General features: G+C 50.2%; 3 protein-coding genes across 5 annotated transcripts; 1 reads left to right on the forward strand and 2 right to left on the reverse strand.

Moving 5' to 3' along the window:
• Positions 1 to 165: 165 nt before the first annotated feature.
• tbata (thymus, brain and testes associated) lies at positions 166 to 4,045 on the reverse strand. Its single transcript, XM_088438837.1, has 6 exons — positions 3,524 to 4,045; positions 3,367 to 3,455; positions 2,609 to 2,758; positions 2,376 to 2,457; positions 1,389 to 1,512; positions 166 to 1,320 (listed from the first exon to the last, which is right to left on the reverse strand). The coding sequence occupies exons 1-6, from the start codon at positions 3,744 to 3,746 to the stop codon at positions 1,167 to 1,169; spliced, it is 822 nt and encodes a 273-aa protein (XP_088294963.1). The 5' UTR covers positions 3,747 to 4,045; the 3' UTR covers positions 166 to 1,166.
• A 398-nt stretch (positions 4,046 to 4,443) lies between these two features.
• On the reverse strand, positions 4,444 to 25,900 carry polr3a (polymerase (RNA) III (DNA directed) polypeptide A). Of its 3 annotated transcripts, XR_015868375.1 has the most exons (33): positions 25,722 to 25,900; positions 24,811 to 24,946; positions 24,583 to 24,720; positions 23,719 to 23,890; positions 23,487 to 23,641; positions 23,114 to 23,353; positions 22,630 to 22,792; positions 22,377 to 22,513; positions 22,196 to 22,299; positions 21,993 to 22,134; positions 21,401 to 21,541; positions 21,256 to 21,325; positions 20,852 to 20,979; positions 20,527 to 20,665; positions 20,235 to 20,399; positions 19,958 to 20,130; positions 18,911 to 19,022; positions 17,974 to 18,092; positions 17,763 to 17,900; positions 15,993 to 16,163; positions 14,712 to 14,825; positions 13,527 to 13,613; positions 13,105 to 13,187; positions 12,870 to 13,040; positions 12,503 to 12,596; positions 12,322 to 12,414; positions 11,978 to 12,142; positions 11,288 to 11,452; positions 11,079 to 11,210; positions 10,412 to 10,544; positions 10,160 to 10,346; positions 7,156 to 8,765; positions 4,444 to 7,076 (listed from the first exon to the last, which is right to left on the reverse strand). XR_015868375.1 is itself a non-coding variant. In XM_088438835.1 (32 exons), exons 1-31 carry the CDS (start codon positions 25,763 to 25,765, stop codon positions 10,198 to 10,200), a joined length of 4,173 nt encoding a protein of 1,390 aa, XP_088294961.1. In that variant the 5' UTR covers positions 25,766 to 25,900; the 3' UTR covers positions 7,142 to 8,765; positions 10,160 to 10,197. The 3 variants fall into 3 exon arrangements, 2 of the variants coding, with proteins under 2 accessions (XP_088294961.1, XP_088294960.1); XM_088438835.1 differs by lacking the exon at positions 4,444 to 7,076 and having other exon boundaries at positions 7,142 to 8,765; XM_088438834.1 differs by lacking the exons at positions 4,444 to 7,076; positions 7,156 to 8,765 and adding an exon at positions 9,788 to 10,042.
• qrfprb (pyroglutamylated RFamide peptide receptor b) lies at positions 4,960 to 9,871 on the forward strand. Its single transcript, XM_088438836.1, has 6 exons — positions 4,960 to 5,476; positions 6,485 to 6,643; positions 6,727 to 6,788; positions 7,688 to 7,923; positions 8,598 to 8,695; positions 8,761 to 9,871. Exons 1-6 carry the CDS (start codon positions 4,981 to 4,983, stop codon positions 9,150 to 9,152), a joined length of 1,443 nt encoding a protein of 480 aa, XP_088294962.1. The 5' UTR covers positions 4,960 to 4,980; the 3' UTR covers positions 9,153 to 9,871.
• Positions 25,901 to 26,936: the final 1,036 nt, after the last annotated feature.

The following is a 26,936-nucleotide window of genomic DNA, read 5'->3' on the forward strand; positions in this document are numbered from 1 at the left end:
GAAAAAAAAGCCTTACTTGTTTTTCTGCAAAAAAATAAACCTTACTATATATGGCATTTTGCAAAGAACGAAAATACCTTTTAAAAGATGTTTTTTGTGAAAAACAATGGCCTTATTACACAAGGTTGTTTTTTTTTTTACGAAAAGAAAACAAAACACAATATACATGATTTACCATAGATGTTTTTTTGTTTTTTTTTGCAAAGAAATGCCTCACGATACATAGTGTTTGTTCTTTTTTTTTCTTTTGCAAAGAAATGCCTCACGATACATAGTTTGTTCTTTTTTTTTTTTACAAATAAAAAGACCACGTCCGGTAAGTACCCACCCCCTTTAAAAAAAAAAAAAAAACTGCTTCGATTGTCCAAAAGAGCTCAAGGCTTAAGGCGGAATCCCAAAGTGGACATCTGTGGAAAAAATAAAATGTAATCTGCGCTTTTGGGAAAGCACGCACGTATATATGTATATGTGTGACAATAGTGAAGTGGAGCTTTTCAAGACTTTATTCCAAAGTGCGGAGGAGAAGCAAGTAAGCTTTTGGCCTACTATCATTTTTTTTTTTTTTTTTTTTCTGTGGTCCGACGCAAAACCTGGCGCATTGCAAAAAGACGCTGGGGATGGGGGCACAGTTAACGGTGGGGATGGGGGCCGTGGATTTGTAGGATGTCGGCGTGGGGCGCGCACGCTGCCAAACGCAGAAGAGCGCATGAGAGTCCACCGGCAACACTTGCTAGAGACCATCAAAAGAAGAAGATAAAAACAACAAACGAGAAGTGAAAAAATCCATCCAATCGCCGGCAACAAATGTGAGCAGGTTGTTGCTCTCTCTCTCTTTTCTCTCACTCTCTTTGTCCCTAGCTCTCTCTTTTGCTCCGCCATCTCTCCTTCCCCCATCTCTCGTTTACTCCGTCGCTCTCTTTCTGAGTCTCTCTCCCGCTTTCCCTCATTCTCTTTGGATCTTTTTCGTCCTCCCTCTCTCGCTCTCGCTTTCCCTCTCACTGTTTCTCCCCTTTGTTCTCTACCGCAGCGCTCTTGCTACCTCGGATTCTTTCGCTCGCTCTTGCTCTCCGTCCCTCCCTCTTTCTCTCTCTCTCGCTTTCCCTCACGTTTCCGCCTCTTGCTCTTTTTCTTCCTGTCTCTCCGCCTCCCTCCCTCTGGCCGGCTTCCTATTTCAGCGTCTCGGTCTCTCCCGCCCCTTTCGAATGCGACAAAGGTGTTGGTCGCGCAAACTTGTCCGGCGACGGGGCGAAAAGGGAGGGCCCCCCCGAGGGGCCCGTACCCGGCCGGTCCCGGCCGGAGGTTCCGCGGGCCAGCCGCCACCTGAGAAAGCACACGCACGGGAACGTAAGCCGGCGCCCGGGGCGAGTCGGTCGGCGGGGGCCACGCGCCTGGCCTCGGGCGTCCACGTTTGGGCCGAGGCCGGCGGGAGCTGCGCCGGGTCGTCCGGGGCGGGCGGCGGGCGCCGCTCGGACAGGTCCGCTCGTCCGATCATGCCCGTAACCAGCTCCTTCTCTGCGGGAACATCAACGCCGGCGGCAACGTGACATTTGCAAAGCTGCCGACCGACAAAAAAAACGCGACTGAATCGAGCAAGCCTATTCCGCTCATTAAACTGGTCTCCGCATTTAAAAAAACGAGCCGTCTTATCATGGCTGCATCAAATCTAACTAACGAGACTAAGCCAACGCCAAGAAACACTCGGTTTGAGTCTCGATCAAAGGCAATGGACATTTTTTCTTTCTTTTTTTGAGCAAAGGTTACAATAAATGTATATAGGTTATCCCGTATTTATTTCTGCTGCATGTAAATCTGTAGACGTGGATGTTCTCTGTTGGAGTTCTTTGCGAATAACGCGTGTACAGAGAAAAGGGGGGTGGGGCAGTAGCCGTCTTCCTGGGAAAGAAGACGGCAGCGATTGCATGGACCGATAGTGTCTGGACTCGCGCCTACGTCACCCACAATCACAAGTCGATCATTACCTTTACGTCTCCCGTAACCTTTATGGGCACCGGCGACTTTGGAACTATTTATGCAAATACAACCCTAACCCTAACTCTCGCTTTGCCATAGAATGTAATATAAAAGGCATTTACCTCCATATCCTTTTTTTCGTTTGGCGACGGATTATTTTGCTGTTTTGCGGCACTTAATAGTAATCAACTAACTCGATAATAAAATAACAAGAAACCAACAAAATGCGACCAATCTTTTTACACCGTCGCATCTGGGCCCGGCGATCGGGATCGGATCCGGTTTGGCTCTGAACCGCGTTGGCTTGTCAAACGCGGCCGCAAAACGCCGCTTGAAGTTGCGGGTTAGCGTCAGGGTGTTGTGAGGGCGCGAGACAGGTTGCCGCGGCAACCGGCGTGCGTCACCTGCGCCGCCGGCCAACAATAGCCAGCGCTGGACCGCCTGCAAGGAATCCGTCTGCAGGATCTGACAAAGCAGCTCCAGCACCTGCGGAGAGGACAAGTCGGGGTCACGCGCCCGCCCGCCGTGATCGCATTGGTTTTCATGACAACTTTGGAAGGAGACGGCGGGCGGTCGGTCGGGCGGTCGGTCGGGCGGTCCGCCCACCCGCCGTCGTTCATTAAGATGCCGCGCGTACCGCCAGTTCTTGGTGCTGGAAAGGTTGGCGCTGGTCCGCACGCTGGGAAGAAGGTCGACGGCGGCGGGACGCGGCGCTCGGAGGGAGCAGTCGGCCCGTCCGGGCCGAGTACCGGGTCTGGCGCGAGGTCGGCTCTCCCGTCGCCGGGACCTGCCGCGCGGTCAGAAAAAAACGCTTCTCAACGTGTTTAACTCTCCTCTAACGTTTGTTTGCAAGAAAGCGGGTCACTTTGACCCGGGCCAGAGCGAGTAATTCAAATCGAATATTTTCTTTGGACCTGTGTTTTGTGGTCATTCCTAGTGAAGAGCAATACTGTTTCTGGCCCAATATGACCGACCGGGAGGTGTGTTTGATTCTGCAAAAGTGTCAAAGAACAGCACTAATGTCACTGGGTCATTTTGACCCGGGACATATTTAGCGACCCAAATTGTGTTTGAAATGTGCCAAACGGCCTATTTGGTTCTAACCCATGTTTTCTCGGGAAGAAACATAATGTCTCTGGGTCACTGTGACCCAGACGTGTGTTCAGTTATCCAAAAAGGTCAAAAAGTCAAGTTTTTTGGGTGTAAACCTACTCGCAATGGGTCAAAGGCAAAACTGAATTTAGACAGCGTATTATATTATATATATTTATTTTAGTCTGGAGTAGTAAAAGCGTTCGTTCCTGTGTGACCCAGGTTCTTGTGTAATCACCCCAAAGTTTCAGAAACAGCGTCATCCCGCTGACAAACACGTCTCGTGATTTGCAAGTACCGTACCTCATTTTTGCCTTCTTGCGCCCGAGACGTCAAAGCCACTCGGGCCGCCAGCTCCCTCAGCTCGTCTCGCCAGGCCTCCGAAAAGGCGGCTGACGGCAAAGCAAAGGCACGAGATGAGGGAAATAAAACAAGCAGACAAACAGAGCTTTTTCTTTACCTGCTTTGCCGTCGCGGTCGGCTGGAAGCGGCGCCGAAGGCGCGGCCGGCGTCCGGACGGGACTTTTGAGTAGCGGATGCGGAAAGAAGGCGCCGCCCGCCGACCAGTCGTCCCTCACCGTGCAAACCGGCCTGCCGTTGAGTCCTGGGTAAGGAGGACCGAGTGACGGACGAGGACTGAGCGGAACGGGCCGCGGCCGTCCTTCCTCACTGCAAAATGTCATATGGCCACAGGGGGCGCCAAAAAAAACAAAGATCGAGCCGGACAACGCACAAATGAATCAACCGTTAAAGGATCGACCGCAACACTTGAAGGTTCGAGTGCGGCCTGGACTCCCGGAATGCAAAAGTTTGCGCATAACACTATAACCCCCTCCCCAAAAATGTATACACGTAGGGATAGGGCCGGTTCCACTGAACGAGAAAGGAAAAACACTCGATGAGGTTCCGAGCCTTTCAAAGTCAGCCCAGTTGAGTGAAAATTCCCCGGACAGCCCGGGGTTAAGGACGTTACGGACATTCCAAAAAAAAAAAAAAAAAACGAAATAAGGACGCGTCCCACCTTGGATGTGGCGCACGCGATGCGGGTGCGGGTTGTGCCTGGAGAAGAAGGAGTGGTGGCTGAGGGCGCCGAACCTGGGCCCCCCGCTCCAGCCCTGTCCGGACATGGTGCTCGCGCCGGCCGCCCGCTAAAACAAAAGGCCGAAGGGGCGAGGGGCCGCGAGGGGCCGGCCCGAGCGGGGACGCCGATTTGCGGCTTTGCGCTGCCTTTGTCGCTAGGAAACCCGAACGGGACCCGACGTATCCTCGCAACGGCCGGGACGCAAAGAGCTCACAATGGGCCCGGCGCGAGACGCGGGGCGGAAATCCGAGGTGGCGCACGTGGGAAATTGGGGAGGGGTCGGCCAGAGGAAGACAATGGGTGAAGGGAGGGAGGGAGGGAGGGGGGCATACTTCACTGCCTCCACTTTTCCCAGACTTATTTTCAAACACTGGTGATTTCATTGGTGTGTGTACTTTTTTCGACTTTTGCACTTAAATCGATTTTTAATTACTCAAGCACAGCAATCAGAATGACTATTTTTTTCCAGTCTCCGGGGGTGGCCCGTCTCACTCCCCCTTTTTTTTGCCGTATTTGTGCACCGTTGATTTATGTCCAAAAATTTCACGTATAATTCTCTGGTTTTATTGTTTGTCCACACATATGGTTGACTCATTCAACGCCAGCGACGTTTTTGAAGAGTCGGGAGGGACGAACGTCGATTTTGAAACGTACAAATGCGTCCCTGGCATCGAATGAATGAATTCAATGTGTCACAAAATAAAAAACCTTTCACGAAAAGTGTCACGGGTGAACGATCGGCGCATTTAACGACACTTTGAATGAACGAGCGACCCCTTTAATTATTCAGCGTTATAACGTCGGCACTTTGCGGGAAATCCAGCGAGGTCTGAAGAATGACGCTCGCCGAAGTGTCCACCCCCCAGAAAAGCTTGAGAGGACGCCCCCCGGTCGCTCTTTGCGGCGAGTCCAGCCGGCGAAAAAGACTTTGCAGCGGACGGAGCGCACTTTGCGAGTCGCGATCGTCGCCGATGTCGTCCGAGGGGTGGCCGCGCGCGGGTCCCCGGATCACGCCGGAGGCGCTGCGCGAGGCGCTGCAGTCGCACAACCTGAGCCGGCAGGAGTTCATCAGCAGGTACAAGATCCCGCCGCTGGTGTACGTGGCCGAGCTGCCGCGCGGCGCCAAGAGCGCCTTCGTGGTCATCTACGCGCTCATCTTCGCGCTGGCGCTGAGCGGCAACGGCCTGGTGCTCTCCGTGGTGCTGAAGAAGCGCCAGGTGCGCACCGCCACCGACGTCTTCATCTGCTCGCTGGCCGTCAGCGACCTGCTCATCACCTTCTTCTGCGTGCCCTTCACGCTGCTGCAGAACATCACCTCGCAGTGGGTCGGAGGTCGGTAGCCGGGCGCGCGCCTCTTCCTTTTCTTAGCCGAGGGCGCGACGCCTCGGCCGGACCCGGGGGCTTCGACCGGGCGCGATCCGAGCGGGGAGCTAGTTTACTTTGGAAAAACAAACGGACCAAAACAGGAATCGAACCGGACACTCGGGGACGTAAGCGAATGCAAAAATCCAAGACGCGGATCGTTCAAATGAAAGCTCGACGAATTTAAAAAGGCTTCCTAATTAGATAAAAATCCCTTGTTCAAAAATGTCATTCGAGACGACGAAAAGAGAACGATTATGCATGCCAAAAATGGATGTTTTTTCAAGTTTGTGTCGTCTTTCAATGCCGTGCATCATCTACTGGTCCCTTTTTTTCATATACACCAGGATTACGATGTGAACCTTTTTGGCTGCTGCCAAATCAAAGTCCAGACCTTAAGGGGAATGGTTTCTCTGAAATCCCCCCCCCGATCAACCTCTCCGCTAAAAATGTGTCTTCTCAATAATGCAGAACTAATCTGTGACCTAAGCCTGCTTTTGTCAAACAAATCACCAGTGCACACATATATATATATATATATATATATATATATATATAAATATATATATATATTGAAACCTCGGCATGTACCCCAAATCAGCAATCGCTGTCCACTTGCCATTTATCACCGAATCCGCCAGCGTCCGAAAAAACACGTCATCGTCCAACAAACGAATCCGACTTGATCATTAACGCAGAATGGCGCGCACCCCGCCCGCGTTTTCACTCGGAGTCAAACTTGGACCGCATAGATCACGCTAGCTAGTTTGCGCTAAGCTAACAAAAGGAGGGGTTCTCCAATACGCCACGACTTCTTTTGAGTGAAATTTGAAAACTGAGATCCGGCCTTTCTTTTTTTTGGACACATACACGTGAAATGGAAGCGATACCGGGATCGGGCCGAGCAGATCTGCTTTGCAATGATTTCTCAGCGGAGCATGGGCGGCGGCGCCTGAGCGAGGTGCGCTTTGAATGCAGGCGTGCTGGTTTGCAAGACGGTCCCCTTCGTGCAGACCACGGCGGTGGTGACGGGCATCCTCACCATGACCTGCATCGCCATCGAGAGGTACCTGGGCATCGTCTTCCCGCTTCGAACGAGGCGCCAGTCCACCTCCAAGAGAGCGTACAAGATGCTGGGTACGTAAGCCTCCCTTGATGGGCCGGGCCGCCGTCGCGCTCTATCTGTGCAGTTCCTTCACGCGTGATCTGGTTTGCGGCAGGGCTGGTGTGGATGGCCTCGCTGGCGGTGGGCTCGCCCATGCTGTTTGTGCAGCAGCTCGAGGTGAGCGAACAAAAAGCTCACGTCACCAGTCTGAGAAGCGGGCCGTTTGGGGGATCCTAAACTTTTTTTCTGCTTTGCGCGGATGGCTCGCAGAGGGACCGACTTCGGCCGCTAGCTCGGCGCGAGGTCGTCTCGATTTGCATACGCGGATCCGCGAGTGCGAAGGATCGGATCCGGCGATCCAAAGGAGAGGTTCGCGCGACGACGCGAGGCGGCGTCTCGCGAGAGTCGTACCCGTACCGATGGTGAAACGCTCATCCGTTTTTCCGGCGGCGATCTTACCCCGTACTTGAGAAGAAGGAAAAATGTTAGGTTCGGGCGACCTAGAACATTTAGTAAACAACGGACCAGAAGGAAGGCAACTAACTTTATCTCGCGAGGAGGGCGGACGGGAACCCGCGCCCTCTCGGATCCCCTTTCCGGCTTGACCGCACATGTCGCCCGCTCCCCGTTGATTCGTTTGGCTCGGCCCTGGTTACAAAGCCATCGTTGGGGAAGACATACGGCAAAAAGGCAAACCCGTTACTTTGCGATGGTGGCGGGCGTAGGTGCGGGTCCATGATGCCATCTCCTTTCCCGGGATCGCAGAAGACCGACCGCATGCCGCTTCCTCGCTAAGAACGACGACAAAAATATACATGTCGCAAAAACAAATACGGGACAAGTGCTATACAGTCATTCGAACAAAAAGGTGAGCGGTCTTTCGAAGGATCCTTTTTTTGGCACCTGTCAGCGTCCCGAGCTTGAATGACGTGAAAAAGAAAAAAAACAAACGCTTCGAAAAGTCGGGCAATCATGTTTTCCGAGCCAAGCGAGCCGGCAAATGCGCGACCTTTAAAAGTCAGCCATGTTTGAAGAGCGCGGCGTCTCACTAAGCCAGCGTCCCCCGCGGTCCTCAGGTGAAGTACGACTTTTTGTACGACCGCCACCACGTCTGCTGCCAGGAGAGCTGGCGCTCCCTGAGCGAGCGGCAGGCCTACAGCACCTTCATCATGGTGGCCCTGTTCCTGCTCCCGCTGGCCGCCATGCTCTTCCTCTACACCCGCATCGCCTTCGAGCTGTGGATCCGCAAGAGGGTGGGCGACTCCTCCGTCCTCGGCACCATGAATCGCCGCGAGCTGCTGAAAATGGACAGGTGGGTGGCGAATCGGGACCGCTCGGCCAAACGGCGCCCGGGTCCGAATCTTCCTCCTCCGTTCGTTTCGGGCCCGGCGTCTACGTGGCCACGGAAGAGTCCGCCCGCCCCGATCAAAAGGAGGGATTTTCGATTCCCGAGGATGGGAGTCCTTCCTTTCTTTCAGCGCCCGCATGAACTGGATGCAGGAACCCATCCTGATTTTTCAATTCCCAAGCACCCCACCCGTCAGGTAAAGCGAGTGATCCGACGGGTAACGAGCGGCGTCCAGCCAAAGCTTTGGCGAAAAGAACATCTGGGATGTTTCATTCCAAAACGTGTGATCCGGTCCCGTTGGCTTGGAGTAGGTCTGGATCTAGCGACGGATGCCAAGATATTTTTCCAAACGCCTAAGATGAGGATCCCAAAAAAGCATGACGTCAAGCTAAAGATTTGATTGTCTTCACCCGCATGCTTTTGTCGTCCCCGGGTTAACGGCCAGAGATAATTAAAGGAGGCTGGGATATTAAAGATCCAAATCAGGGATATTAAATGAAAAAAAAAAAAAAAAAAAGACTTGCGAACACCTTCGGCCCGCTCGCATCAGGAGAGGTGCGGTCGTCGATGGCGGGAGGCCAAAGCGGGTTCGCCCTCGCGAGCATGGCGGGGCCCACTTTTGAGCTTGCCTTCCGCAGGAAAAAGAAGAGGGCCGTCAAGATGATGATCGTCATCGTCCTGCTCTTCACCGTTTGCTGGGCGCCGTTCCACACGGTCCACATGCTCTTCGAATACTGTGAGTAGCGGCGGGGAAGCGGCGGGGAAACGGCGCCGCTCACGGCCGTCCGCCGTTTCCCTCAGACGACCTGGAAAAGAAATACGACGACGTGACGCTCAACATGACGGTGGCGGTGGTGCAGGCCATCGGCTTCTTCAACAGCTTCAACAACCCCGTCGTCTACGCCTTCATGAACGAGAACTTCAAGAAGAGCTGCGTGTCGGCGCTGTCGCGCTGCGCGCCGCGGAGCGCCCGCGTCCAGGCGCCGCCCGTGCATTTCATCCAGCCTCGGAGCAGAGAGGCCTTCCTGGAGCTGGGCCCGGGCCCGGGCCCGGGCCGGGGCCTCGCCGAGCGCCGCGCCGACGGGGCCCCGTCCGCCTCGTGGCGCCGCCGCGGCTCCCTGGGCCCGCTGGGGGAAAAGCTGTCCACCGTTCAAACGGAGCTGGCCGCAAACTCCGACTCTCGGGACAAATGAGCCCCGGAGCCGCCGACCGCCGGAGACCGGATGAAGACTCGCAAAGTCGCGCGGCGCATACGTCATACCCTCCTACCGAACGCCGATCTCGGCGCTTCATCTCCGCTGATCCGGCTATCGTACGCCGGGGTTACAATTTGACGGCCATTTCCGTCCATGACTCGGACACCGGCCCGCTTTTGTGAAAACGCATCATAATATACTACCGCGCGGGTCACGACGGCGGCTATTTGAACGAGTTGGCTACTTTGTCACGACAACGGAGCCCACCCGTTCTCCGCCTGATGCGCGCCCGTGTATTTTTTGTCGTTCAAAATGTTGCCGTACTAAAATGAGTGTCAAACGCCTCCTGTGATTTCACAACTCAAATTGAAATGAACGCAAAAAATATGACGGCCAATTGAAAAGGCGACTCAGCGTAAGCGTTCAAGGAAGGTTCCGACGTAACGAGGGCGCGATAAAGAAGGCCTATTTCAACGACGGCGCTTTATCCGTTTCCGTTGCACAGACGGCTGTCTTGAAAAGATAAACGCTGGCCACAATTTGAGGTTTTGGAGCGCGGCGGAACGTCCAAAGGTGAATGCAATTTGTTTCCGAAAAAAGCGCTTCGTCGTTTTCAGCGAAGAGAAACAACGTGATTGAAGTTTGTTTTATTTGAAAAAAAGGACAGAGTGTATTGACAAAACACTGTTTAAAAAAATACAAGGTTCTGGCCTCTCTTTCGGTCTACATGTGTCGCCTTGCTCTAAAGCCCAGACTTTTGACACGAGTCATTTCTTGTCTCGAACTGTATGTTGCCATTGGCCTTTCTTCGGTTGGGCATTTAAGCGGACGTTTCACGGGACAGGCGGTAAATGACAAAGGGAAGCTCAAACGCGTTTTTGCCGAGCCTACTCCACGAGGACGGTCGTCCAGGAAGAAAAACAAAACACCCAAAATCAGCACCGTCTAAATATGTCGAGTAACAAAAGCAAATCTCTCTTGTAAGAAAGGCGGCAGGCACTTACAGAAGAGCGCGGCGGAAGGGGGCGACGTCCGCGTGACGTCACGTGACCAGAGGTACGTGAAAGTCGGCGTCGTCGAAGAGGAGGGGCCTCGGCGGCGGGGAGGGCTCCCTGTCCGCCTTGCGCAGCAGCTTAAAGAGACCCGTGCCGATGTTCATGGGGATGCCCATGATGATGCACTCCGACACGCCTGCAAAGCGCAAGGCCTTGTGGTCACTGTGCGTGAGCGGGGAAGGGGGGGGCACGGGGGCCTACCGCAGACAGAGTCCTTCTGGCCGAAGTAGGCGGCGTCGAAGAGGTGGTCGGCCGTTTTCTCGAAGGACGCCAGCATGAGGACGCTCTCCTTCATTTTGGCCAAGCCGAACCTGGTGATTCCCAGGATCTCCCCCTATTTTTGGGGAGGGGGGCACCTCATTAGCACGCCTGGGCTGCACACGAGGGCTGAGCGAAATTTCGCATTTTCCATCGCGTTTGCTCCTGAGCTACTTGAAATATGCTCCCTTGTTATTCTGTTTGCTCCGAGGCCAAGGGATGCGAACGGGAAGGGATACAGTAGGCTTGCTGTATAAGGTTTGAGTGAATGTGTGTACTGCAGTCACCTTTGCATCAAATACAGCGCGTAAAGTCGAAATAATTTTCACTTCTGGTGCCCGCGTGCACATGCGTGAAAGGAGTTCACTTTTCGCGTCCCAATTCAGCCAGAAAAAATCGGAGTGGCAATTGGACTTCCCCTCATCTTTAAATCCAAGCCAAGAGATTTTTTTTTCAAACAGGTTCCGAATCAGGAACAGGATCTCTTGACTATTTCCTCTGAAAAATCCAATTTCCAATTTGATCGAATACCGCAAAGACCTGCGCTCATTCCGATTGCCGACTCGTAATCTAGCGCGCGTAGTTTGACGTCACCGAGGCGGGACGGCACCTTGTAGGACATGAGGTCGGCCAGAAGCATGACGTGGCGCCGGTCGATGCTCATCCCGTGGTTGACCATGGTGTACTGGATCTCGTTGATGATGGTGGAGCGGGCCGCCTCGATGCCCAGCGTCTTCTCCACCTACGTCAAAGCCGTGGAGCGGGAGGGGTCGGGAGACGCGACCACCCCCCGCGCCTCCCCCCCCTTTCCATTCGCACCTCGTAGGTGTTGTTGGAAGTGGTCCCGCTTCCATTCACGCCGTGGGTCGCCATAACGGCTCGGAGGTTGTCGCCTTCCACCAGCAACTTGTACTTGTTCTTGCCGCTCTGCTCGTCGATGTGGATGACGGCGCGGGCCACCTCGGGTATACCTTGAACCACCACCTAAAAACGCACGGCGTCCCGAGTAACTTTCCTTTGTGGTGTTCACTTGTGGGTTTCAACCTCTTGGCGACGACGTCAAATAAACGCCGCCGTCGTCACAGTTGAGCCACAATCGGTTAACGGGGGAGTCGCGACATAGGAGCGGGCCGCCTCATCTTGCGATTCATTTGCAAGACTAACCCTGACTGCCCGCGGAAGAGTAACCGGGACGTTTGAAACCATCGCCATCGTGACGGCCAGAAGTCGGGGGTAGACCTATCATTGCGTTTGCCAAAAAAGGATTCTTAAAAAAAATGCACTATTGCGCAGCCGACTTCTAGCCCGACAGTGTCATCAGTCAATCGCAGGGCACGGCAAGCTGCTAACGTGTGAAGAAAAAACAAACAAAAAAATCTGTGCCATTTGCAGTAGTAACACACCTCCCACTTGGACTGTTTTGATGTGGCCCCGCTGGTATGAGTGTTTTTCCTGGACAAGTGTTCCTTTGCCCCCCCCCCCCCCCCCCCCCCCCGAGTGCGTTCTCACCTTGGGAAGCTCGGCCTTCAGCGACTGCATCACGTAGTACATGGAGCTTTTGTTGTTTTCCCGCGGGGACACGCACACCACGGCCTCGCCGTGCACGGCGATGTCGCCCGGCTTCACGCGCACTTTGGACATGCAGATGGAGTAACGCACGGTCTCGGCGTTCACCTGCGAAGCCGAATCGAGTCGTCGCTGCCGTAAGCCGCGCCGACCCAGACGCCGGTTCCCATTTTTTTTTTTTTTTTTTTTATTTGCCCAGCGCTCTCAACGTTTTTTTGTAGGGTTGCGCTCAAAGAAACGGTCTGGAAATATTGGCGACGACGGCGCATCATTCTGTCCCGCTGTACCTCCAGTCGCAGCAACCTTATCCGCTCAAGGGACAATTTGACCAAGATGAAACAGTCGTCCGGTAGAAAAACCTCTTCGACGTATTCGGAAATCTGCGAAGGAAAAGGGAAAGCGCTTTGCCTGGGCGCGGGAGTGGAGTAGCTTTCCCCGAATCCGGGAGAAGCGTCGGATTTGGCGCACCTCGCCCAGGAGCGTTTTCTCGATCCTCCCCTTCACCAGTCGGGCAAAGTCGGCGTCGTCCTCCACGTCCAAGTGCGCGGTGATGATCGGGGTGCTGAGGGAGATTAGGAATAGGATCTTATCTGTTGTATGAACGAGGACCAACGAAAAAGGGCTGGACTTTGCCGCTCCATCAAGATTTCACAAACACGCCGTTAATAATTAACGTAGACTCCAAATTAAAACTGCTGTCAAACAAAAGCGTGCGCGTGGTGGACGACTCGCGCTCGGAGAAAAGACTGGCCGGCCCGCACGGAATATGCGATGAAATTGGAAGGGAAACGTTGGGTGGCCGGCGCTCCCTCAAACGAGCGTTTCAAGGTCCCACCTGATGTTTTTGGAGGCGTTGATGATCTCCTTGATGCGAGGCACGCCGAGAGTGATGTTCATGGAGGCCACGCCGGCAAAGTGGAAGGTCTTCAGGGTCATCTGCGTTCCGGGCTCTCCGATGCTCTGGGCGCACAGGGCCCCCACCGCCGAGCCCGGCTCCATTTGCGCCCTGCGCGACAACGCGCGTGACAACGTCTCGGCCTCCGATCCGCGCGGCCGTTCCGTATTCGCACCTCATGTATTTGTCCCTGCAGGTTTCCAGAAACTTCTTGAGTTGCGTGGGAGTTATGCGGTCCAGCTGATAGAGGACTTTTGGCTGCAAGAAGCCGGGGGGAAGGGGGGGCATCACATAACGGGGATAATGACGACGGCATCAAATCAACGAACGCGACGATAGCTTTTTTGGACTCGTAAACGTACGCTTGAACGATTGCGCTCGCCCTCAACGACCATTTCTGGCCCCGGGATCGCTGGCTATCCAAGTACGGATTAAAAATCAGCCAGCCTCGGTTGAGCCACGGTAGCTATTTTAAATGAGAAAATCCCGGTGGGCGCAAAATAAATAAACATCGATAGCGCCGCACATTACGATTGTTTAGGGTCTGGAAAAATGCGCTTGGGTGACATGCCTACGTGAGCACATTGAGACGTCTACCTCGCTGGTGCCGTTGTCGTTGATGCCGTACTTGTCTCTGGTCTTTTTGATCCTCTCTGAGGTGCCTTTGACGAATTTCTTGATTTCCTGCAAAAGCCGATAAAATGAAAGGTGAGAGGGCTCACGCGCGCACAAAGGCACGCCGCGCAATCGAGCGGAAGCCATGCGTCGCTCATTTCGGAGACCGGCTTTGCCGCAAGCCGGCAACATTAGTTTAGCGCTACCGTTAGACTGTCGGCCGAAAGCGGCCGCCGTGGCCCCTCGAAGGTTGACGGGCAGTAAATTCAAAAGTGACGCGTGTCAGAGGTAAATGGCACCTAAATCAGTGCTTCTCAATCATATATTGCAGAATTGTCATGGCGAAACAAAGGCTTTGCCCTGGGGTGATCCGCGCCCCACTATTTGAGAAGCACTGACTTAAATGGATCACACAGTTGAAGATGAAAAGCAAACGTATCAAAGTCAAACTGCTGAATGGCCCTGGGGCAGCCATTCCTTTGCAGAGCACACTTTTTGACAATCACTCAATTCCACAAATCAGGCCGTCGGGCTTTTTGAGAAGAACACGCCATTCCCCGTTCATATCCCGGCATGCTCAGCCACCCTACCTCTATGTACTTCTCCGATCCCGTCTCAGTAAGCGCCTACGCAAAAAGGTCAACGGGGATTAGCACGCGTCGTCGTTCGGGTCACGTGATGGTGTCATCACACGAAGCGTGCTTCTTGAGCGCAAAACATCAAAGTGTTTTCGGTATGTTTCTTTGGGGTGTTTCATGCTTGATGGATTCACAAGGCATGACTTTTAGACACGTATGGAATTTCAATGAAAAAAAGAATATATACTTGGATCTGATTCGGAATCGAGCTGGAACACAACAACATGTAGGAAAAAAAAGCCTTGTTTTTTTTCAGTCGTTGTTTCTATGCCGTAGATTTGTTTTTTGTTTTTTAAAAACATTGCCCAATATATCGCAATACATAGAAGAATACGCTGGATAGCAATATATGGCGATACACTTTCAACACGATACCCAGCACTAGAAGCAATATATGCATTGGATTTCTTATTTCTTTCCCGTGCGCATCGCCCAACAGCACATTGCGACAATCGCTAATCAGGAGCATCACACGAGGGTTTAAGAAACGCAATTATTTACGCGCACGGACGGGCTTGGGTGCGCGTACCTCCAAGAAACTGTCCCTGCAGCAGATGAAGTCGGCTTTCTTCATGATGGCGTCTGAAGCCAGCAGCAGCTCGCCCTGGCTGAGGGTGGGCTCGTCTGGACACGCGTGGACAGCCTGCCGAAGGGAGCTGTCAACTTAGGTGATTGCGGTCACTCTACGCTGATGAAAAAAAGTCTGTGAGCGACGGCTCGGAGCGTGGCGTCCGTTCTTTTCTGTACTTGTACTTCTGTATAGGATGGAATAACCTTCGCCACCTATAAATCAATTTAGCGCGCGGCCGCCAGCAAATTGCCTCTCTTCCGCGTGCTGAGAAGCAAGTACGGCAACGACGCAACGGAGCGTTACTGTCTACTCGTGTGTGTCAAAAGTTCTTTACCGCACTCCACGCAACAATTGTGCGGCATTACACGCCGATGAAACGTCGCCATTTGTGCTGGTACTCCAGCGAAGGTTATTTCGAAACCTTGACGATGCCGCTTATTTTACAGTGGAAAAATCCCATCTGTTCCAATGCGGTTCCAAGAAGGAACAACTCCAAAGCCCCATCTGGGGAAAATGGAGGGGTTTTTTTGTGTCTAAACAAATGTAAATAAATGATTCAGCTTAGGGTCTCGAGGAAGCGAGAGCTGAGAAGAAGTGGGTGCTGCCAACTGAATTATTAACCTCCATAACCGCATGTTACGCGACATACTGTATGATGTAGAAATGCGTCTAAAAGTAGCTTTGTCGCTTTGTCATTTTAATAACGCAGACCATGTGTTTTAATTGGACAGCCATAGTCTATGTAACCACTCAAGTCAGGCGTAGACTTGTAATTTGTAAAATTAAGGGGGGGGGGGGGGGGGGGGGGTCAGCTTGCGCTCGGAGAAATACGGAACTTGTCTGTACACGGTAAATAATGACAAAGCTTCATTGCGAGATCATCTAAAAGTTTTAGCAACGGTCATTTCATTTGAAACTATAACACTACACATAATGAAGAAGCAGCACTCCAGGCTCTAAAAGCCAGCCAAGGCTATTGAAATCATTTCACGTTTGCAAACCTGTTATGAAAAAAAAAAGGGAAGCAGCTGAAAGGGAGGAAAGAATGGCAAAAAAGGAAAGGAACCATCAAGAAGATTAAGTTGGCTGAAGGTGAAAAGGAAAAACAAGCCACTGAGGGAAAGCGGGTTATTTCGTTACGCTCTATTTTGTAATGCAAGCACAACTCACGGGGAAATCGGAGTCCGTTCAGTTGAGCGCAAAGCCAGAGACACCGCAACGGGCCGAGTCCATATTTACCCGAATGTTGTCCAGAACCCTCTTGAACTCTAGTGGTTCATCTTTGCCCTCCATGTCGGCGGGGTCCAGGCCGTCGCCGCCATAGATGAACTGGATGATGTCGCCGGTGGAGCTTCTCACTGTCAGGTCGTACTGGGAGCACAGATCCTCCAGGGACTTCACCAGACGCCTCTGTCAAAAACAAAAGCAACAAACAAAGAAAAAAAGAAACTGAAAAAAGATGCCATTTTGGGTTCTGGAACCGTTCACTTCCAGATTCACTGCTCGATCCCGTCATTCGTTTTGATCCTCTTAATGCCGTGGAAAAACATCCGTCGCAAGCAAGCAAGCTTCAGTTGAAAATAGTCTGACAGCGATCATCACCGGCCACAACCGCCAGTGGCAGCATCATCATCCGCTTTCAAAAGCGTGTCAGCGAGCCACCCCCAACAGCATTTTCATCATTCCAAAACATTGCTGGTCTCCGGCCATCATTCCGCTTCCTCTGCCGCGGAAACTTTGATCATTCCACTCATAAGCTCCGCAAACGACCGTCGGGGGCTAAAGAGCCAAGGTTTGCAAATAAGTACATCCGGGCCTCCAAAAACTCTCCTACCAAACTTGTCAACCATCAAATCCCTTCTCGGAAGCCAGCTCGTCACGTCGCTCCCTCATGCCAGATACTTTATTCCTTTTGATATTTTGCCCGAGAATATCCATCACCTAGCTGTTCTCGGGGCGCTGAATTTAATTCATTGATTATAGCATGAATAATTGAATTCCGCAAATGTCCTCAAGACAAGAACTGTCCAGAGAATCTTAATGAGTTGCCTGACCTGGAAAGCATCTTTTGAAGTAGAAGCGTTTTCATTCAAATGTACTCTTATTATCCTTCTCGAGGAAAGGGAACAGGCTGGCCTCAGTGGTGAAAATTGTCATGATTGCCACCCATTGAAATGCAAAACATTCTTTGCAAAAGTCACCACAAACATTCATTATCTATTTTCCACAAAATTCCCTCACCAGTTTAATATATTTTTTCAAAATGTAATCATCTTGACATTTGTCAAATTAACCCAGGTAATCCATTTCATCATCAAAGAGCTTGATTCTTTAGTCAATAAATATATGTCAGCAACCTGTTTGGGGGGAAATTGATCCAATTTATTATGAGGATGTGTGCAATTTGCATTTTTATTTTGTAAACTTCAGTATGGCTGAAAAGTGACAACTATACTTGTTGTCAAATTGAACGAGTCGTTGAAGAAAAAGGGCACATGCATTTGTCTTAAATGTATTGTTTTGTTTTCGCAAACATTTGCAATGGGGGGTCCTTGGAAAATTTGCAATAGGGGTCCCTGACTGTAATTTTTTTTTTTTTTTTTTGAGAAACCCCACAGCCTTACATTTTGGTGTCAAATTGTGGTATTTTCTATGTTACCGTGTATAAGGCGCACCGACACTTTGGGAACAATGTCAAAACTATAGCAAAATAAAATCAATTTCATCTTTGTAAATAGTTATTGTTTTCTAGTGTTCATATCTGTAAGTTGCCCGCACCGTTATGGGTCAGTGAAGGCGTCGCCGGGGTGCCACTCTTAATTGAACCAGTTGGAGACATCCTAACCTTTATGTGATATTGTCCGTTTTAGTAATATTTCAGCGTGTGAATAACACTCTCTGCGCTGTTGCCCTTTTCTCTGCATGAGCCGCTAAGAAAATTGCAGCGAGCGCACGTGTCCTTGAAGATAATAGTTACGGGAGGCGCGTAGGCCCTCGGAGCGACCCTACCTGCATGTAGCCCGTCTCTGCGGTTTTCACAGCCGTGTCCACCAAGCCCTCGCGACCGGCCATGGTGTGGAAGAAGAACTCGGTCGGCGTCAGGCCGGAGTAGAAGCTGTCGGCCACGAAGCCTTTGGCGGCGGGCAACTGCGGGAAGCAAACGACTTTTCTGAGAAGAGGAAAACAAACGCAAAGCGGGGGGTTCTCTTTTGCATCCTACTTTGGAATGCTTCTCAAAGTGAGGCAGGGAGCGATTTTCAAAACCATCAGGCACTCGAGATCCACTTATAGCTTGCTGGCCCACGCAAGCAATCATCTGAGAGATGTTAATAAAAGAACCTGTGTGCACAACAAAAAGGGACAAAAAAAAACAGTGTCAAGTGTGTGTGAATACGGTATTCAAGGAAAACATGAGACGTATCATTGGGAAGAGGCATTTTGATTTAGAAATTGAATTTTTTTCATTTACCAAGAAATTCCAATCACTAGAATAGCAGAAATACTTTTTCAGCCTTGCACAAATGCACAAAAAAGGAGATGCAAGCGAAAAAAGCAAAAAACAAAACAGCATTTTGATTGTAAGCGTGTGAAATGAGTTTGCCATAGCCATCTAAGGGGCACGCGTTCTCTTAACCTAATGACGTCGCAATCTGTGCACGGCATTTTTCTTCTGCACGATTGAATGTTGATACTGTGCAACGACTCTGCAAGACTTGATTTGTCTTGCCGTAACTAGACTGCAACCACTTCAAAACTCAAACCAGAGGTGGGCAACTTTCATTGCCCCCCTTTCGGCATTGTCTGTCCGGTTAACGCCATGTCGGTAACTCTACTGTTGGATTTCACTTGAAACACAAAACATTAATATGAGCGCACCATGAAAAAAAAATCAACAAGGAGCTGTAACCCGAAGCTGTAATACACCATCATGTCCATAAACCCGCATGGGAATTCATGCAGGTGGGACGAGGGTGCAATTAGCAATCATGCCCACTGGACGGCAGTGTCATGCTTTACATGACACTGAAATTCTGGACGTCGGTTCGCATTTAAAACGGTTTTTCATTTGTTCTTATGCTCGCTGCCTCCCAAGCTGTTCTATTACACTGCAAAAATAAGAGATTAGGAAAAGTGCGGGGGCGGGCGACGAGACTTGCCTTTGGAGCCGCACAGGGCCATGATCAGAGGACTGTTGCTCTTGTCCAGCTCTCTCAGACAGGCGCTGCCGGCACGGTCTCTGATGACCGAAAGCTCTCTCAGGATAAGTGCCTGTTGACGCGCACCCAAAAAAACTAACAAACAAATCACAACGCACGTCTCCACTCTCCAAAGAGATCATGGAAACAGCCACAATGCTTAATGCTGCCCCTCAGTCATAGTCGCAATTAGCGACGTCAACATACTGTGCGAAGTGGGCTGTAAATGTCAGAGCCCATCACTGAAAGCAAAGCAGCGTGTTAGCGTTCAATGGAAAGGTGGGATTCATTCATGCTCTTAAAATAGGCGCCAATCAATGGCTTGACGTGACGGGAAAAAGGTTAAGAGGAAGACTTCAGAAAAGCGCTCACAGGCATTTTGAAAACATGGAGTGCGCTTACTCGTGGCTCTCAAAAGCAAATCAAGTGTTTTGTTGAAGGTCTTTTTTCTTTCATTATCTGTAGTGCTTTTCCTCCCTGGAGTGTACTGGCAAATTTATACTGAGATTGCAATTTGTTTAGCTTTTATTGAAAATTACAAGATTTTTTTCTTTCCCTTAGCAGACACCAAAAGTTACAAAAGTACACACCGATATTTGCTAGCGATGTGATGCCAGGGGGGCGCGGATGACCCGAGGGAAAATGTTGTGGTTCTGTCATATGATGAGTAATTGCAAAGAAGTAAGAATATACTTTTTTTATGCGCTTATTTTTTCCTGTTTTAGACCAAGCTGTAAGTCACAAAGACATATTTTCCCTTTGTTTTTATTGCCGGATCTTCTATCCCAGGTACTTTTTTTAAGGGTTAAAGGAGGGGACGGCAGTGTTGCCATACACACAACACATCTTACATACTTGCAATTCTAAGGAGTGGAAATCAATCTTTCAGGATACCACCCAGGTTTACATAATTTTGTCGGCCTTGAAAGTTGAGCGAAAACGCTAAATGCAGCGACACTCTCGCTTGGCATCGAAAGAGTTGAAAAGCAGTCCGACTTTGCATCGTACCTCCAGGGTCTCCTCGGCCGTGCAGCCGGGCTGCTGCTGCAGCTTGCCCGTCTGCAGGGCTTCGATGTACTCGTCGCATTTGCGGTAGCCGTCGTCCAGCAGGTCTTGTTTAGCCTTCAGCAGACCCTGGCCGGGCGTCACGTCCCCGATACCGATGGAAAATCCTCGGTTGGCTGCGAATCGCGGGGGGAGGGGCGTCAGAAAGATACCGTAAAACCAAAAGCGCTCCAAGCCCAGGGAGGGAGGCCGCGACGCGACGCGACGCGACGCGACGCACAGAGATACACGGGGGCGAGTCGAGCGAGGCGGGACATGGCGTTGGCCGCCTCCAGCTGTCCCCAGTCTCTCAGCAGGATGTAGAAGATGTTATTCTTGGAGCCCGAGCCCAAGGTGCTCTTGTCCATGCTGCCACACATCAGCTCGCTGTTGTGGATTACCACGACTGGGAACAAAAATACAAAACAGAGAGTCAACCCCTGCAATTCTTTCGTTCGCAACGCTATAAACCAAAACGAGCTTTGGCTTCGGCACGGGCCCCATGGGGCCCATGGGGCCACCAAACGGCTTACATGAGTCATTGTGGCACAGGTCCTCGCCTTTGCCGCAGTACTGCTTTCCTTTGGTCCGCAGGTTGGCCTTGACGGGACATTCTTTGCTGGGCTTCAGGATGAGGCTGAATATCTGCTTGCCCGTCCACAGGGACATGGGCTGAAGGACGCCATAGACATGGACCATTAGGCACACGCGGACCGATATCGGATATATAGACAAAAAGGTCGGCGGACGTCACGTTGTCCGATTTCTCAAAGATTATCCTGAGCAATGGGGTGTGCCGTTGTATCGGTTGTCACGTGCGTAAGAAGAAAAAGGGGCACCCGTGAACCTTCCTTATACCTTCATTATAGCCGGACGAGGGAGCGCAATCTTGACTTTTTCATCCTTGCCAACGAGGATGGACGCCACGATCTGACATGCTTTGGATCGGTCAAAGAAGGTGTCCTTCAGCGTGAGGAGATAGCCCGCTAGGAGGGAAAAACATGCCACAGAACCTTTTAGTCGCTTATTGACAAAAAGATGTCACATTTTACCCTTTTTGAATAAATTTGACTTGCAACTTGCTTAAATTAAGATTCACTGACTTGTTCTTGTACTAACGACCGGTTAAAAAAAAAAGAAAAAAGGTTTTCTGGGCAAGAAAAACATGCTTACCGCATTTTTTATTTTTCGCATGAAACAAGAAAATTTGCCCATTTTTTTATTTTCATGTTTTTGGTTCGGCGGTTTTTGCTGTGTGTTACCTGTAAGGAAGTCCTGAATAGCGGCAATCAGCGGCTCGCCGTTTCTTGGTGTGACAAGATTAGCTTTCGTCTGGGGAAAGAAACGCGGATTGTTGGAACCAAGGACTTAAAGACGACGGCGGGCTAGCGGGAAAGCTCGCGCTACCCCCATTAGGACGAGGGCCTCGGCTTTGGCCTCCTCGGTCTGAGGCAGGTGCAGGTTCATTTCGTCGCCGTCGAAATCCGCGTTGTACGGCGTGCACACGCATTCGTTGAAGCGGAAAGTCCTGTGAGGTTTCACCCGGGCCTACCCGGTTTGGAAAACAAGCCAGAATGTGCCAATAAATCATCACATTTTGCTCCTTAAATTAAAAAGCAAAGGCGGGAAATGGTGTGTGGAATTTTGAGGGAAACGAAATATTCTCCTCCGGTGTCCAACAATCACGAAAAAAACCACTGGCTGTCATTTATTCAAATACATATGAGAAATGTTTAATAGAAGGGAGGCCTTCTCATGCCTCAAAAGACATTTTTCTATTTTTTTTTTTACTAATATGAGTGAGGGGTAAGCGGCATAACAGCTGTTTGGCATTCACAAATTCACTTGCTCACGGATTACTTTGGGGCCCCGTTATTGGGCGTCAAAATATAGCTATGGCGCCATCTGCTGGGATCGAGTTGAACGGACGTGAGGAGCTTCATTAAGTCAAGCCACGGTTCCGATTTTTGAACTAGTGCAAGGGATGACCCAAACTTACAATGTGCGCCATGATGCTCAGCTTGTGGAGAGAGGGTTGTCGATTAAACAGGACAACGTCTCCGTCGATCATGTGCCTCTCCACCACGTCGCCGAAGCGCAGCTCCTGCGCAATCTTGTCCCGGTTGCCGTATTTCAAGAATCTGTCAGGGAGCAAATGTTACGGGGAGGGGGGGGGGGGCGAGCATCGACGTCTTGGGTCACCTTTTCATTTGGTTGCGTCGATTCTGGATGAAGTTGGCGCCGGGGTGAACGTCCGGGCCGTTGCGGACCAGTTTCCTCATGAGCTCCAGGTTGGCTTTGTTCACCTGTCGGGACACGGCCACGCGTTTAACAATCCAGATGAGCGAAGCGCGCGGTCGGGGGGGAGGCGGCCGGCGTTTACCTTCTCCGGATAGGTGAGGATTTTGGCCACGTGCACGGGTACGGCCACTTCGTCGATCCTCAAGTTGGGGTCGGGGGAAATGACGGTCCTGCCGGAAAAGTCCACCCTTTTGCCCGACAGATTGCCTCGAAAACGACCTGGATCGACGCAAAATGTGACGGTGTGTCAGCGGCCCGCAACCGACGTCCGCACACCAGACGTTTCGAATCCCGGCACCAAAACCACGTCGTTTTCGTGGGCGACGATTTCCCACCTTGCTTGCCCTTGAGTCTCTGCACGAAGCCTCTGGTCCACTTCTTAGGCGCCATGTTGAGCGGGATGCCGGACAGCTCGCTGTTGATGTAGAGCGCGCACTGCAGCTGCAGGAAGTCCCAGTCCTCCATGATCATCTGCGTCTTGGCGCCTGTCATGCGATGCTGAACCACAAGAGTTGAATTCTAGCCGGGAGTCTTGTGACACTCAAAACGTCGTCGACGCTTCTCTCCCGAGCCCGCCCCGTTCAAAAGACTAGCTCGTCAGCACGCGACTGAAAACGGTCCTAATCATTGGAATCAGGCGTGTTTGAGAAAGAAACCCAGAAAACATGCAGGATAGCGCTCCTCGAGGACCGGAGTTTGACACTTCTGGTGCTGCTTGGCGCCATCTTGCGGCCAGGTAAATACGTCGCAGAGACGAATAACTCGACAGCGCTACGCTGACTCCGACGGCGAAATGCAAAACGGCGACAAAAACGGAACCTTTTTGATGACGTCGTTGAGGAAGATGATCTCCGTGAGCTTCATGGTGAGGTCGTCCTCGTTGGTGCCCGACTTGAGGTCGCTGACCACGGAGGGCCGGATGCAAAGCGGGGGCACCAGCAGGCGGGTGAGGATGAGGTCGGCCGGTTTACCCGCCTCGGGGTTCATCAGCAGCAGCGGCACATCCTCTTGGGGGATGCGACGGAAGATGTTGAGCACCACCAGGGGGTTGAGGTTTTCCTACAGAGGAGACCCCGAGGTGTTTGCTTCGCTTTCTTTTTGGAAAACGATCACAAACCAAAGGGGCGGTCGGTCGCCTTTCCATCGATCGGAAAGTACAAATTGCCGCGCGAGGTTTGGAAGTCGTTTGGACCTGCGCCCGCGCCAGAAGAGGCTCCATGAGTTTGTTGTGCTCGATGGCAGTGTCGAAAGACAGCAGGAACTCGGACACAAAAGGATCCACGGCCTTCTTGTTGGTTTTGTACTTCTCGTGGATGATCTTCAGCAGGCCGCACTTCTTCACCGTGCCTGAGGAACGGGACGGACAGGTGTGAGGACACCGCAAGCGCAGGTCCAACAGAGAAGGCCTTTGTGGGATTGGTCACCGTTGAAAGCCGAGCAATTGAGACAGACGCTTCTTTTGCGGCATTTGTCGGAGATCTTCTTCTTCAGCCCTCGCTTCTGGAGGTAGGCTAAGTTGGGCCGTTTCAGCATGTCCATGAATTGCAGCTTGTCCTCCCTGCTCAGTAGGATGCTGGAGCAGGTCTTGCACACCATCTGGAGGAAAATAACAAACTTCATTCACGATACATTCGATTCATCATCTTTTCATTGCAATTTCATTTACCAATGATATGTATATTAACGACCAGTTTAATATACTTGTAAAAACGCAATCATTTTGAAATTTGTCAAATAGACCCATGTAATCCACATCAAGTTAATACCCCATCATGGTGTATGTTATAATGCTGTTTTTGACTAAATAATTGGCGGCAACCTGTTTGGGGGAAATTGACCCAGTGTGTAATGAGGAGGCGTGCAATTTGCAATATTTATTTTGTAAACTTCAGTGTGGCTGAAAAGTTAACAAATGCACTTGCTGTCAAATCGAATCTGCCGGTGAATAAAAAGGGCACTCGTGCTCGGCTTCAATCATTTTTTGTTTTTGGTTGGTTTCTGCAAATATTTGCGATGGGGGTTGCCAAACACATTTTTCTATGGGCCACATTGAAAGGTTTCTCCCTAAGCGTCCTTTCTCATGACATTGATGACAAAATTCATCTTCTTTGAATCTTTTGTCCATCATGAGTTATGATATAAATCATGCCACTAAATCACGTTGCACAACGGCTGGTCTGTCAAAGTACTGCCATTGATTTTACTCCGCCGTCGGCCGCAAAAGGGAATTGTTCTCAAGAAATATTGCAGATAATTCACATGACCAATTTCATGCAACGTGCACTCACCTGTAAGATTCCTATGATGGCTTTGAAGTAGCCAACGTGAAAGCAGGGCAACTCCAGATCCACATAGCCGTAGTGTCCCAAACAATCAGCCAGGTTCTTGCCGCACGTTAGGCACGGTCGGTCTTTTTCGCTGGTCCCCTGCATGAGCAAAAGGATGGAAATAGATCGACACAAGACTAATGTGGTGTGTCTACAGGATAATGAGGTCTTTATCAAACTTTGCTGTACCATGCGGTGATCCAACACTCCGTAAGGCAGCGGCGAGTGTTTCGTGTCCTGGCTGTACAGGTTCTTGCTGACCACCTGAATGTGGGCCTGCTGTCGCATTTGATCGGCTGACTTCATGCCAAAGCAGATGTGGCTTCTGTTGGAGGAAAGTATCAAGCATTAACCCCCCTGAAGAATGCGAGTGTATTTTTGTATATTAGGGGTGTACAAAAAAAACCCAACAACAACAACATTGACAAAAGAGAATCGCCAGTGCCTCAAGCAAAACAACCAGAGAGGCACTAAAATTTGATGCCTAGCCATCAAGAGCACCGCAGTCTTTTAAGGGTTTGCATACTCGTGTGACGCACGAAAGACACTGCTGTTTTGGTGGGGAAAAGGCATCTTCCTGCAAAAGCAAATTTAATAAATGTGAGAAATGACACTTGCTGCTTTAGTTACTCTGTCGTGCAAAGCAGAGCAATATTTTTCCACGCTGTCTTTTTAAATAAAATAAGTATGGATTGAAGCAGACTGTAGTATGACTCTTTACAGACATCATTTTTATTCAAATCGATTTACAACGAAAACCCAATCTGAATCTAATCTTAGATCCGAAAATCGGAATCGAATCAGACGACAGTCAAGTGTTCCCACCGCTAACGTATACTGTATTCTACACTTCAGTCAAATACAATGTAAAAACCTGCAGACACCTTATTATATACCTGTCAATATCTGTATCAAATTTTGCCCTAGTTTGTATATGAAGGCTACCAGTGCTTCACTGTTCGCACTTTGGTAGTAGTATGACTTTCATGAAGATGAATGGTACCACAGAAAACACAAATAAAAATAAAACAGGCTCGTGAAACGTCATTGGCGTTAGCTTAGCCGGAGAGCTAACCGACTACCGCTGGCGAGCTACTCACATTTTTTTGGCCACATCCGTCTCTCTGAACTGCTCCTTCACCATTTTGGCAGCTCTTCGCTTCCACCCCGAATGTCGAGAAATTAACCAAGCGTTTTTCTTTATGTTCTCATTCCCGCAAACAAGAAGAAACAAGGTATGACTTCACTTCGACATGCTGTGGACTAGCTAGCCGAGCAAACAAACACGCTTCTGCTGCACGTTGGTGATGTGTTCACTGTTCAATTGTATTCTACGGTCTTCTTGTTTTCAACTAGAGGGGGGTCGGAATTTAATAAATATGTTCCCCCAATGTCTTGCTAGGAATGATTTACGGTTAGTTTTTGTCATTCGAAAACGGTTAAACACAGTGTAATTCCGTGTGAAACCGATTGTCGGTGTGAATGTTTGACAGAAAGGCTTTTTTACTGTGAACAATAAATGCAACATACAATTTTTTTTTTCTAAACAACTTTATTTGTCATGATTTCTTTTGATTGAAGTCGAGTTTTCTATGTCCGTACACCAGAACGCTCACTGTTGAATAAAAGGCAATCGCTGGTGTGAATGAACAATGAATGCAACATATTTTTTTCATATACACTTTGTTTGTCATGATTTTGATGCATTGTTGTCGCGTTTTTATATGTACGTACACGGTAACGCCCACTGTTGAATGGAAGCCGATTGCTCCTGTGAATGGAAATTGGAAATGCAAATTTACTGTGAACGACGCACCCCGCACAAGTCGTTTTCTTTTTAAGAAATAGTAACTTTATTTGTCGTGGTTTCGTATATGGCATTTTATGTATACGTACGCGATAAGCCACGCAATTGCAATTACCTGTATTATTATTATTATCATTATTATTTTTTTGCTTTCCTTACGTTGCTAGAGGGGCTTCGTATTCATTTTGTGCAGTAAGCCCATTAATACCTGTAAATACCAGTAAGTGCGTTAATACCATAAAAAGGTGACGTAAAGATTAGGTGATTGCGATATTACATCTTGTCGCTAGATGACGCCAAATAAATTTCAACATTTTTTTTTAACATCGCATGGCCCTTTTGAAAAATATTAATGCCACACACAACCAAATATTATCTGTGATCCAGACTAGGAAAAAAAATGATAATACATTCTATCAACGTCATGTATAACCGAATATTAATCCCCTTTCCTAGGATCTTGACAGAGGTAAAATGAAAAAAATTAATGCCACACGCAATCGACCAT

The sequence above is a fragment of the Hippichthys cyanospilos genome, chromosome 17, assembly GCF_059441005.1.
Source record: "Hippichthys cyanospilos isolate Australia breed blue-spotted pipefish chromosome 17, RoL_Hcya_1.0, whole genome shotgun sequence".
In the NCBI taxonomy this organism is placed as follows: domain Eukaryota; kingdom Metazoa; phylum Chordata; class Actinopteri; order Syngnathiformes; family Syngnathidae; genus Hippichthys; species Hippichthys cyanospilos.